This window comes from Symsagittifera roscoffensis, chromosome 4, assembly GCF_963678635.1.
Source record: "Symsagittifera roscoffensis chromosome 4, txSymRosc1.1, whole genome shotgun sequence".
Lineage (NCBI taxonomy): Eukaryota > Metazoa > Xenacoelomorpha > Acoela > Convolutidae > Symsagittifera > Symsagittifera roscoffensis.
In genome coordinates, this window is record NC_087065.1 from 70,475,792 (window position 1) to 70,489,219 (window position 13,428).

The 13,428-nt window shown below is 34.7% G+C and overlaps 1 protein-coding gene across 5 annotated transcripts in view; it reads left to right on the forward strand.

Annotated features, from left to right (window-relative positions):
- Positions 1-10,440, forward strand: part of LOC134845083 (centrosome and spindle pole associated protein 1-like) — a 52,935-nt gene extending 42,495 nt beyond the window's left edge. For 4 of the 5 annotated variants that reach the window (XM_063861929.1, XM_063861933.1, XM_063861934.1 and 1 more), the window contains 6 exons: positions 918-1,046; positions 2,735-2,842; positions 4,689-4,960; positions 6,157-6,304; positions 7,933-8,014; positions 10,078-10,440. In XM_063861929.1, coding sequence (XP_063717999.1) covers positions 918-1,046; positions 2,735-2,842; positions 4,689-4,960; positions 6,157-6,304; positions 7,933-8,014; positions 10,078-10,135 — 797 coding nt within the window. In that variant the 3' untranslated portion in view covers positions 10,136-10,440. Of the gene's footprint in view, positions 1-917; positions 1,047-2,734; positions 2,843-3,360; positions 3,469-4,688; positions 4,961-6,156; positions 6,305-7,932; positions 8,015-10,077 lie in introns of all 5 variants that reach the window. The other variant, XM_063861932.1, reaches the window with a different exon arrangement.
- The last annotated feature ends 2,988 nt before the right edge of the window (positions 10,441-13,428 follow it).

Consider the following 13,428-nt stretch of genomic DNA (forward strand, 5'->3'; position numbering starts at 1 on the left):
GCTCTTGGAAAAGTCAAAATTTTGATTTTTGAAACATTGACTTTTTGAGAACTGCCTTCTCAAATCTGAGTTTTTCTGGTTCAGTGAAAATTACAGATTACATGAACCTCTTCTGCATAAGCGGCTGCGCCCTAACTGTTTTTGCACAAAAAATTTAGATTTTCAGATCTGTCAAAATTTTGATTTGTTTTTTGGACTTTTCTCGCTAAAGTTTAGAAGAAGAAGTAAGAAGAAAACTTTTGGAAGAAAATTATTTTTTCGGAAACTTTTTGACTTTATTCGAAAACTACCGTGTCGATTCTCAGGTTGAGCGTTCAATCGAGAAACTCGGTTTTCGGAATCTTCTCTACTTAAGCGGTCACGACCTGCTTTTTGCAGAAAAATTTTTAGGCTTCGGAAAGTCAAGTTTTTGAACGTTTGACCGTTTTTTAGAAACTTTTTGAATTATCTTAACAATTACCCTATGAAATCTGAGATGAATAGTTCAATGGAAAGAGCCGGTGGCGACTCCTTAATTTTTGTAGGAGAAATGTTATGTCCTTGGGAACATTCCATTACCTCACAAACTTTACCTTCTTGCTTTTTTAGTATAGAAACAACGCGCTTTTTAGTATAGGAACAACAAAGGTTTTTGGTTAAGTTCATTTTTCGAAATCATAAATTTTGTCCCGCAGCAGTATAACAATTTCCAAAAATATCAAACACGTACCTCCAGCTTCAGCTAGGCCTCTAGTTGTCTTTTATCGAGACATGCGAAAGTTGTTTGCCTGGTTTTTTTCAACATTTTCATTTTTTTCTACTTATGTTTTTAAGTTTGTGTCTCTGTATATATTTTTTTTGCCTCGTGAATGATTATTGAAGTTAATTTGTAAGTTTCAACGAAGATTTGTTAATGCTCAAATGTATTTTTTTTCTAGCTTTGACTCGTTCTCGGGACAACTTCAGACAGGAGTTCCCGAATGCACCCCAGTCGAGTGACATGTTAGAAGTGCAGCAGAGGGAGCTCATCCGACAACAGGAGAGAGAACTGCTCAAACTCAGACAAGGTCAGTACGGTTCAACTTCAGTCATTCACGCGCATATATACATATATAGTTTTTTTTTGGGTTTCTGTTTATTCAAAAGATGAGCAAAACAAGTTTCCTATGTGTGAGTCTTTTGAGGGGGTAACTTGAAAAGTTTATGTTTTTTATGAAGACATTTTTTTTCAATAGTTTTGTTTGTCAGGTTTTTTTCAAAGCGAACAATATTCAAGGCAAAGGTGTGGAAAATTTGGTCGATCTAGCTTTTCTCGGCTTTTTCAAAGAAAAAAAATTTAAAGCGACTTTTGTCTCAATTGCTGACTGCTAGTTTGTCATGCTTTGTTTGTATTGTATCCCAAGTGGTGCGAAACTCTGCTTCGCCTCTGGGTAAGAAAATTTGCTCACACTAAATATCTTAGAATCGAATGATACACTTGAGGAACAAATATCTCGCCTCATTTCAATCTGAAATAATTTCTGTGGCGGTTTATTTAAGCCTGCATTAATCATTCATTCTAATTTGAAAGTTTTGAAACCCCTGTTGTTGCCTGAAATACGTGATTAAATGCGTGAAATAGTTATAACACGCATGAAAAACGCAAAGCTACAAGAAAAAAACAAGTCTGCGCGTGTTAAGTCGAAGCCTCGATTGTCCGTAGGCGTCTCTGGAATGAAAGTTTTAAAGTTTTTTTTAATTATTCCGAGTGTTATGTCAAGTCAATTTTCATCTATACACATTATTTGGACCAATTAAATTGCATGGATTCATTTTCCGATGGAACGTTTTCCGATCCCGACATTTTTTCAATTCTTGCATTAATAAAAATCGAGTTCTAAATAAAACACACTCTTTGATTATCCTTGATTATCAAATTGGTAACTTTCAAGAACTGTTTTTTAGCTTGTCCAGAGAAAGCGCTAAAATAGCACAAATATCCCTTTTTTTGAATTCAATGATGTAATATAAATCTTCCAGATAGTAATGGAGCTAATTAGTTTGCCCCAATTTAGTTTAGAGTGATTTTGAGCAATGATAGGCGATGATATGAATAATTTGAAATATAATTTTTTCTGAAAACAAATATTCAAAATGAAATTGAATTCAAAAAATAGTTTACAACAATAATAACCATGATAAATTGATCATCATGGCGTGATGTTTTTCTTGATCATCTTACAGTTGGAAAAAATTTTAATCGTATTCGCTTCCGCGCAAATTTAATCTGCATATAATTGACCGAAAAGCAACAAATTAGCTAGAAAAAAACTCTAGAAAAAGTACTTGTGCCTTAAAAATACTCGGCTTCAACTAGCGGTTTTCTTGCTAAGAGGTCAAAAGGCAAAGAGATTAATTACCACTTGTACCACTTGGAATGCTTAAGGGGGTAGGAAATCTGATAAATGCTTCGCGGAACTTCATTTTATGCAGAACATATATTAGATGGGTTTAAATAAAAATGAAATTTGAGGAAAATCAGAGAAAACAAAACAGTTAATTTGGTCCGCGTACAAATATGCGCTAAATTTCCAGTACATTTTTTCCAGTACACAACTTTTTGTCTGTGATCTAAATGCCCGGGACACAATATTATATGCACTAGTTTTACAAATGAGCAATATTGGAAAATAGAATTGTAGATTGCTCAAATATTTTGAGTATAAAAAATGTGGCTGTCAAATTACCAAGTGAATTATGATGAACAAATGTACAGTGAATCCGGAGGCTGGTCTTGGAGATATTCGAGAGGATGATCTGGCATTCCTCATAGACCATCCGGACGCCAAGTCTATGCCACTGGCATCCGATTCCGCCTATATTGGTGGGTAAACACCCCCACCCCTCTTTAATCAAAGTTGGATCTGTAATGAAGTAATAAGACTGAAATTTAATTGATGAGCCGAGAGTTGAATAAATTCTGGATTTTCTGCTAACTAATCCATTTGGACGCATCGTTTTTCGTTATACGGGTTACGAATGAAACAACAGTTAATCGTAGTCATTTGGCATATAAAAGTTTCGTCAGATATTTAACTTCGGTAATATACAATGATCCTGTACATTAATGATAAACTGAAAATGAAGCTTAATTTTATCTATGATTTATATAATCTAATAAATACCAATATGTAATCCACAGTTGCAATAAACTAAACTTATAATTGGGAAAATATTAACTTTTTTGAATTAATTCTTGTGATTGAAATTGATTACTTATCTAACTCAACTGGTTTGATTGACGACTGAGTAATAATTCATTTGAGTTAGAACACAATTAATTATTTCAGTTATTATATAACTACTTATCTAACCTGACTGATGGTGATGATGACTAAGCAGGTCTTCGCCAGTCGGAGTTGGATGTGATGATGGGGCGACTGAGTCTTCTGAGAGACAGTCCAGACTACCACGTCTCCAACCTCCTCGTCGCAGACACTGCATTCATCGGTCTCAACTCTCAACTCACCCCCCCCCCCCTTCTCTACTACACTCCACAATCAATTGAGCAAACCCCCCCCCCCCCCCCCTCTTTTCAACTACACTTCATCGTCAATTTAGCAGCCCCCCTCTTCTCAATCAATTTAGCAACTCCCCCCCCCCCGCTATACTTGATAAAGATTGAATCAACCTCCCCCATCCCCCTGCGGAATTGGGTAGTCTTTTCTTAATTTTTTTTATTGAAAAAAACTTTCAGACAGTCGTTGGATTGCGTGCTATTTAGACATCAACACACAACTAGCGCGTTCGATATTTGTCGATTTTTTTTCTCGGTTTCTTATCTGGGGGAAATTGTTCAATTGATCATAATTAATTAGTCACTTACTACTTTATTAATACTAGCTTAACAGTCTATCCAAACTGTAATTGTATGCTGGGTTAATTTTTGGCCGGTTTATTTTACATTCACTAAGATTAACTCAATGCTCATTTTCAGCAGACACAAAAACCTTTAGTAATTTTAGGACAATGATTAACTTAACTTCTTTGTTGCGCTTCGCTTAAGATCATTTTGCTCTAAATTGAATTGAAATTAAAATTGAAAAAAGCGAAAACTAAAAAAGGAAAAAAAAGTTGTTTTAATGTCATTAATAGTCTGAAAATAACCGCTCATAAACACAAAACAATTAGCTAATAGTAATGAGTCATTTTTTTGCCTTTTTTGGAAATTTGTCTGTTTATTAAGTAATTTGACTCTGATATTTGCCGATTCCTTTGTTGCGCTTCGCTTAGGCCCGTTTTGATTCACTTAGAAAGAAACTGAAAAATGAAAGACAAAAAATTAGTTTGATCTCATTAAAAGCCTGCAAATAACCACTACTAGCAATGAGTTTTATGGAATACAACTATTTATTTAAGGAGATATAGATGAAAAAGATTTGATTCAGATCAAACCATTCATAGATGAACTCTAACAACAACTGAGTTCTATAGGTCAATAAATGATCTTGGGTCTTTTCTGTTTTACGGCCTAAATTTAAAGTTTCTCTTTTATCGAATATTGAATACTTGAATGAGTTGCTTGAATCTGATCTGGTTGAAACTCATCAAACCAAAATGACAAGTTTTTGTTAGCAATGTTTTCAAAATTTTGGGCCTTTTAACAGAAAAAAAACCATGATCTTTGCCCCCATTTTTTAAATAAAAGGAAACATTTTGTGTTTATCCAGGTATGAATGGGGAGACGTTAGTCCCCACACCTCCGTTAATCACCAAAATGGAGCGGATGAGAGACCGAAGGAAAAAAGAGGCAGAGAAGCCCTCAACTCCCCCGACCAACATAGCGAACGAACCCAAACTCAAGGACCTCTTACCTTCTCCCCCGAGCAGCGCGGGCGGACTTACTAACCACCACAGAAATAGATCAGCTAACACCACCAATAACACCCTACTTGTTTCTCCCGATGTTGATGATGTCACTTTACCCTTCGAGCCTTTTCAGGTTAACAACGACATAACGTATGATTTAAATAGTCCCACTGTTATGTTTCCAGATACTCCGCAACTTTTTTCAAGCACGCGGAAAAATTCACTTGTTAAAGTTGACAAAGTGTATCAAAAAAGTGATAATTGTTTTGGTAGATCTAAACAAAGTCGGCAAAACGTTTTTGTTAATACTAAAAGTAAGATAACCAGAAGATCACCTAACGATACTCCGTTGCCCTGTGATTCCAAATATTTGCCCGGGTTTTTGCCCTTAAGTGTTGATAACAATTCAAACCTCGTAGATGAAAGTCCGCCGCTGACCCCGACGCCTACCGTCATCGCAGCGAGTCGTCGGGTTTCCACTCGGCAACTTGTTCCGCTCGTGGACACCGTCGGACCGGTAGTCGTAGACCAAATACGGAACGAAGCCCGCTCGGTGAAAGGGATGAACTCGACAACGTTTTGTCAATTTCCCGACACTCCAATCTCAGAGAGAACTGTTTATTCGGAGGGGAACTCAGAGATCAATGTCTAGATGTAGCAAAAAAGCATAACATAAATGAAAAGCAATTTAATTAACCAAACTATTGACTCCATTTTTTTTCCATCCAAGCACTTAGTTGTCAGCGCACAGTTTTTGTTCCGATTTTCGAAGAAAGTGAGGAATATATATACTTGAGCGGTTTTTATTCAGACCTAATACCAAAATAACCTTTACTAGTCTGGGGATTGAGTCCTGGATCTTAGTCGTGATGCTTGCGAGGTCGCGCAAATCACTATCCCAACATGACTCTACGGTTGCTGTGATGTGTAAGAGTCGCTGAACGTAGTCCGCGAAATAGGCCGCGATGATTTTTCTTCGAGAAAAATCCTAAAATTTGTTCAGGCTCAAGTTTACTTTTCCGCGGTTTGACTGTTGACTTCTTTCTAAGATCATTTCATTTCTTTTGTGAAAAGGAAGGCAAACTCCACTATCGAACAGCAGAAGTGTAAAGGTCACGAAAAACGTGATCGACTTTTAGTTCCGAACGTGGATTTTAAATTTCAGATTTCCCAGCAGAATAAACAATTTGCCTATTGATCCAGTTTTTTGAGGAAAAATTACCAAAACCCACCCGAAGACAAAGTTCGTGCCCGGTCAATTTCAGTGATCGGTACAATAAGCCTGTTAATTTTGTTTTATAAAAGGATACAATCTCCACTTTTTTCTAGGCAGAGAAGAGTTTCTCCAAAGACGACTACATGAACAAACAGTTGCCCAATCCTGACTCGCTGTCTTTGGGTTCCAACTTCAGCTTCGACGTTGACGCAGTGGCGAGGAAAAACAAGGAGCGCCTCAAGAAACTAGACAACTCCAGAGGTCAGTAGAACCATCACAGGTCTATTTCTAAATATTCTATCTGCCTATCGCATTGATATGTCTTAACATAAAATTGAAAGATATTTTACGCCTTCTATTTTTTTTTCGGAAAACCGAAACAGGTCAGTATTTTTTTCTTTTTACTTGCGTTCATTGACTCTTTTCCAACTGTCAGTTGGCTATGTTTAAATTGGGTTATTTCATCAAAAAAGTGTCAATCATAAACTGTTCTTGACATTCGAAGTGCTTTAAGGCTATATGTTTTTTCTTTGAAATTTGAAAGCTATAGTTTTTCAAAAAAACAAGTCAAGATTTTTTCTGTTTAATTGCGTTCATTGACTCTTTTCCAGCTGTCTGTTGGCTATGATTTTACATATAAATTTGATCCCTGTTTACGACAGAAGGACCGATTAGGTGAAATTTTCATCAATCAGTGTCTTTCAAGTAGCTCAAACTAACCGATTTCCTGCATGTTTCTTTCAAATTTTCTTATAACGAATTATGAGGGGCTAACATAGTTTTCGGATATTCGGTTTTTCTGGCACAAGGGATTCTTCCATAAATCAGACGCAACATAAAACGTTAAAAAGTAACCAGAAAACACATTTAAATCTTAACCGAAGGCAAATCAGCGGTTCTCCGTAAAGAGCTGAATACTTTTTACGTTTGTTGTGTTCACTCGAGGATAAATTGTAAACGAGACAAGTCTGCGTGATTCTCGGCCGGAAATAATCAAGTTTGAAGTAGCGAAACACCCTCAAACGGACTACTGCCCAAATAGCCCAAAATTTAATTGAGTTAAACACTGATTCACGCGCACTATACTATTGGTGCGAATTTGACTTTTTGGTCGTATTTTGTCATATTCAGTTCAGTTTACCCGAAAATTTTTTGGTTAATTGGGAAGTTTTTTCGGCTCTGCAAAACGCTAAACTTGTGGTAATCTACTTTTGAATGCTTGCTGGAGTATGTAATTTTTCTAGACATGCCATTTTATACACCCCCTGCAAGGAAAAGTAGTTGTGTCATTTAAAATTTTTGCCAAACTAAGTCAATTTCTCTATTTAAACCATATTTCAACCGGATTTTTTTCGGATCATTTATTTTCAAAATAAATTACTGCTGTTGAACTATCGATAAAACTTTCATGCTTCTTTAGTTTTCTCGTGGGCCTCGAAAAAAAACACGTAATTTCAAAAGTTAAACAAATTCGTTCTATTTTCTCAGATGTGTCTTACTTCATATCCAGAATCGATTTCTGAGTGAAAAAAGCCCGATAAAATTTTATCAAAGGTATTTGTAGTTAGATTGATCATGATATTATCGTATAATACTCAAATTAGTTTGAACTCATTTCAGAAACTATTTCATTGTACAGAAACTATTTCATTGTTTTGTTTAATCTTAAATCAGCTACGACCAAATAATGAAAAAATTGAATCTTGTCTAGTTTCTGTAATGTTCATAAATTTTATTTTTTCTATGGTTATTTGCCGTGTAGTTTTTGCAGTGCTATTTTTTGCGGCGGAAAAATTTGGATTTAGCAGTTTTTTTTTGCATTGTTTTTATGCAGCGTTCTAAAACTCAATCTGGTTTTATTTACCCTGACAGATAAATATCTGTTTCAGAAGATGATGACCTATCAATCACTGACCCTGACGAAGTACTGCGCAAGTTTGTAGATCACGATCTCAATCCCAAGAACATCAGGTAATTCTTTTTTTACACACCTCAGCTATCGTAATGTTATTTTAGTGTTACACCAGCGTAGTTTTATATTATCAATCCACTTTTGTCTAATCCAACCCGCGTAAAATAGTGCTCTTTTTGGTAGCACTTTTGCTGCATAGCGTTTTTGCATATTAGTTTTTTTTATTTCAAGCGCAGACGGCAGGACTTTGGACTCGGTTTGGCAGTTCGAATCCGCCAAACCACGTCTAAAATTTTATTTCTTGCAGTTTTCTCGCTTGGCATCGCGAAGAGCGGCTTCGCCTCTGTGTCTAAACCGAATCCGTATTTGATACACTTATAGTCAATGCCAAATGGGTGGCAAAATCTGGGACCTTGAGCAATTTAATCGGTTCGGTTAAAAATTAAAGTATTTAAGATTTGTTGTTCCGACTATCGATACGAAAGTAACGGAATATTTGTGCTCGGGGTGGGTTTTTTTCTTAGACAAATTTCGACTTTTTAACTAGCCGTTTTTGACGCAATTTTTTTATATCATTCGAACGCTATTGTTGTCTTGAGCTTAAATTTGAAAAGATATTTTACCTGTGATCGTTTTTCGTAAAGTTACGAGGGTTTAAAGATTGCCATTTTAACCAATTTGGGACAATTAACGCGCGATATAATTCGCGCTATTAACGCGTAAGCGGAGATTTAATCCGTCTTAGAAATCGTTCCAAATTGGTTGTAAGAAGCTTATTTGCCATAATTGATTTGTTACAAGGAGCAAAATCTATCTTTTTGTACTTTATTTGGCGTGTGGGGGGATGATTTCATAAAAAATTTCAAATTTTAGAAAAGAAATTTTCATTTTCGTTACATTTTTTTATAGGTTACTACTGCTCCTTAAACATTAAAAGGCAGTCGGAACATTCAGGGTTTCGCCCTGATACGAGCAGTCTTGTTAATAATTTGGCCACAGTTTTTAAGAGTGGAAGTCAGTGATGAAGAAAAATCCGACGGCAAATTGAGCAGTTTTTGGGTAATTAGTTTCGTTCAGATTCATTGACCGAAAAGATATTGGTAATAATTTGGCTTTAACTGCAGTGTTGATTTGAATAAACCGGGCAAAACGAAAAAACTTGAAATTGTAAACGTATTTTTCTGAAATTGTATTGAGGTTAGACAAAAAAGTAGAGAACAAAAGTTGATTAGAATTTTACCAAAAATAAAATGGTGCACTTTCTTTTCCAAAATATGCAAAAAAAAAGATTATTTTCATTACGAAGCCAAACTGTGCACTGGATAGGCGCACAATTTTGTGTCTGTATGTTCCTGGTTTCCAGAGACAAGTCTTCAAACATAATAAAATTTTGTCGGAACGATCAAAGGAAAGTAAAGAACAAAAGAAGAACAAAGGGAGCGTCCTTGTTGCGGAATCCGCTTACAATGCACAGTTTGGCCTCGTAATGTTGTTTTTTTCATAATTAAACAAGAATTACGCTTCAGCTACCAAATTAATTGAACAGAAAGTTATATCACATAAAGCCTTCCTCAGCCAATAAAAATTCTAGAAGGATAAAATCTCCAAAAAAATTATAAGAGAATATCTTTTCGATTGATGGCCAAAAAAGGTCATTGCTACTAAGTAAAACCAAATCGTTGCCTAAAAATAATTTTCAAACGTTTTGCGCAAAGTTGTGTTTGGAGATATTACCATTCTAGAATTTTGATGGTTTGGGTAAGAGGCCTCATATGTTTTAATTTCTTTTTATCATTTAACTTGCAAGTTCAATCGTAATTTTTGATAAACAAAAAAAAAGCTGAAATGTGACCCACTTTGGGGTAAATTTTTGTTTACAATTTTCATATTGAACTTCTGGTAAAATTCTAACCAACTTTGGTCTTGTTCATTTTTGTCAAATCACCGCCTAAGTTTGATGGACCTCTTGAATACAAGGACCATTGAATCATATCTATCTTTTCATTGTCTTACGCTAAAAATATAATTTCTCATTAAGCTAATTTAGCAATTTGCAGAAGTTTTTTAAAATGACTTTCCGCTTTTGTGTTAAATCATTTCAAGAAGTGCTGTTTGTTTTCAGGCCAATTTCAAGAATGACTAATGACACGGAGCCTGATTGGTTAAGACCTACCAACTGACACGCAACGTGATAGGTTGAGGTGTCTAAAATCAACCGAAGCAGGATCCTGGGGGATCAAGGAGGATTGTCCGAAACTTGCCCCCCCCCCCCAATTTAGAAGTCAAAAAGGAGAAATCAATAGAACTATAGCGAGATAATCCATTGATATCAATTCGTCCCGAATATTTTTTGGTCTGAAGAAATCGCTTGTAAATAATTTAAAACTGCAAATTGTATATTGTAAATTTTTTCCGGCTCTTATGCCAATTATATTGTTCTCGTTTTGCTCAATATGTTTCAGTTTAATCTCTAATCACCTACAAATATTTTGTGTCTAATCGGAAACCACTGTTAGCGTTAATTATGTTTTCAAGCTCTTGAATAGGGTGTTTTTTCTGTTTTTTTTCCTTAGAAAAATTGGCATTTCAAGAAAACTTCAGAAGTTATTACAAAAAGAGACAGCCAGAAGTTACATAGAGAAAGTTGGAATTGATTTTGATGATTGTTAAGTCGCGATTTCCGTTGTAAGCCATAATCTAAATACATCTGTTGTCAAGAAAAATTATGTATTTTCTCCTCGCTATTTATTGTCATCAGTTTTTTGTTATAGTCCAAAATTTGTTGTTATTGCAGAAATTTATGCAACCAGTCTTCAAAATTGCCTAATTGATGTAATAAACTTAATTGAGCTCATTTGCTTTTGAATCATTTAAAATGGTATGAATATCTTAAGACAAACTCGGCCTGAACTAAAAAAACATCTTAGTCATATGTATTCTTTTTTTCAAAAATTTAAACAGTAATCCCAAATCGGCGCCTTTTACAAAATTCAAACCTTCATACTTTTGCGGTCACAGATGAAGTAAAGTATCTTAACACACTTGCGAAGCTAGCGTATTAGCACGAACCTTTTTTTTCCAACCTAAGTGGCTAATATTGGTGCCACTGGAGCACATTTACAGCTTTTTGATAGCGTGTGCTTTGACATTCAAATAGTAACAAATTAAGACAGTTGATGCAATTTTAATTCATCAAATGAACCGAAAAAAAGCTATCTCTTTCAAACAAAATCACAATAATAAAAACTCGATTTCAGAAATTTTCCAACTTAATAAATCTCAAAATTTTTTGAAATGCATAATTTATACATAATGGGGCTTTATGCTTTGCAATTTTTAGATGCAAAGTTAGTGTGGATGCCTTCAGTTTGTTATAATCCAAATTATTGCTTGCAAGATGAGTCTATTTATATTTGGTGAATCGCATTGGCAATTTATTAGCATATGTAGCTGCTTTTTTCCTGACTATTGTTTGTCGGTTGTTAAGCTTGGGTGGCTGAGGGGATAGTGCGTAAGACTCAAAATCTCTTGATTGCAGTAGGTCGCAGATTCGAACCCTACACGTAGCCTAGTTTTTGATACTTCGAAGCTTATTTCTGCTTTATCTTCACTTGATAGAGCTGCCCTGAGAGAGCAATTGCGAGGGACATGAACTTACTAATTAAAGAAAACTGAAAAAAGTTGCATATTATTGGGTAGGTAAAACCTTGAAAAACGTTTGAAAAAAAAAATGAGAAATGATTATCAACCATTTCTAACGAGTCTTCAGGACTTAAACTATTTTTGATCAGCCAATTATAAGCTAAAAGTAGCTGATGTTCAATTGATTTCCGATTTTGAAAGGTTCTACAGTATTCAGAAAGTAATATGTATTTTGTAGTCTTTTCAAAAAGAAAAGGTTTTGTTTTTTTCTTAATTAATCAAGAATTACGCTTCAGCTACCAAGTTAATTAAACAGAAAATTATATCACATGAAGGCTCCTACTCATCCAATAAAAGTTCTAGAAAGATAAAATCTCCAAAAAAATTATACGAGAATATACTTTCGCTTGATGGCCAAAAAAGGTCATTTTTACTAAGTAAAACTCAAAATCGTTGCCTAAAAAGAAATTTCAAACGTTTTGCGCACGTTTTGCTCCAAGTTGTGTTTGGAGATATTAACAGTCTAGAATTGTGGTGGTTTAGGTAAGAGGCCTCATGTATTTTAACTTTTTTTTATCATTTACCTTGCAAGTTCAATGGTAATTTTTGATAAACAAAAAATGCTAAAATGACCCATTTGGGGGTAAATTTTTGGTAGCGATTTTCATATTGAACTTCTGCTAAAATTCTATTCAACTTTGGTCTTTTTCTTTTTTGTCAAATCCCTGCCCACTTTGAGAAAAACACATTTGATTTTTTATTTTTTTTTATTTGTCCGGATAATTCAAATCAATACTGTATAAATAATGGGGCTTAATACTTTTCAAAAGTTGTATGGACCTCTTGAATACAAGGACCATTGAATCATATCTATCTTTTCATTGTCTTACGCTAAAAATATAATTTCTCATTAAGCTAATTTAGCAATTTGCAGAAGTTTTTTAAAATGACTTTCCGCTTTTGTGTTAAATCATTTCAAGAAGTGCTGTTTGTTTTCAGGCCAATTTCAAGAATGACTAATGACACGGAGCCTGATTGCTTAAGACCTACCAACTGACACGCAACGTAAATTGTAAATTTTTTCTGGCTCTTATGCCAATAATATTGTTCTCGTTTTGCTCAATATGTTTCAGTTTAATCTCTAATCACCTACAAATATTTTGTGTCTAATCGGAAACCACTGTTAGCGTTAATTATGTTTTCAAGCTCTTGAATAGGGTGTTTTTTCTGTTTTTTTTTCCTTGGAAAAATTGGCATTTCAAGAAAACTTCAGAAGTTATTACAAAAAGAGACAGCCAGAAGTTACATAGAGAAAGTTGGAATTGATTTTGATGATTGTTAAGTCGCGATTTCCGTTGTAAGCCATAATCTAAATACATCTGTTGTCAAGAAAAATTATGTATTTTCTCCTCGCTATTTATTGTCATCAGTTTTTTGTTATAGTCCAAAATTTGTTGTTATTGCAGAAATTTATGCAACCAGTCTTCAAAATTGCCTAATTGATGTAATAAACTTAATTGAGCTCATTTGCTTTTGAATCATTTAAAATGGTATGAATATCTTAAGACAAACTCGGCCTGAACTAAAAAAAACATCTTTGTCATATGTATTCTTTTTTTCAAAAATTTAAACAGTAATCCCAAATCGGCGCCTTTTACAAAATTCAAACCTTCATACTTTTGCGGTCACAGATGAAGTAAAGTATCTTAACACACTTGCGAAGCTAGCGTATTAGCACGAACCTTTTTTTTCCAACCTAAGTGGCTAATATTGGTGCCACTGGAGCACATTTACAGCTTTTTGATAGCGTGTGCTTTGACATTCAAATAGT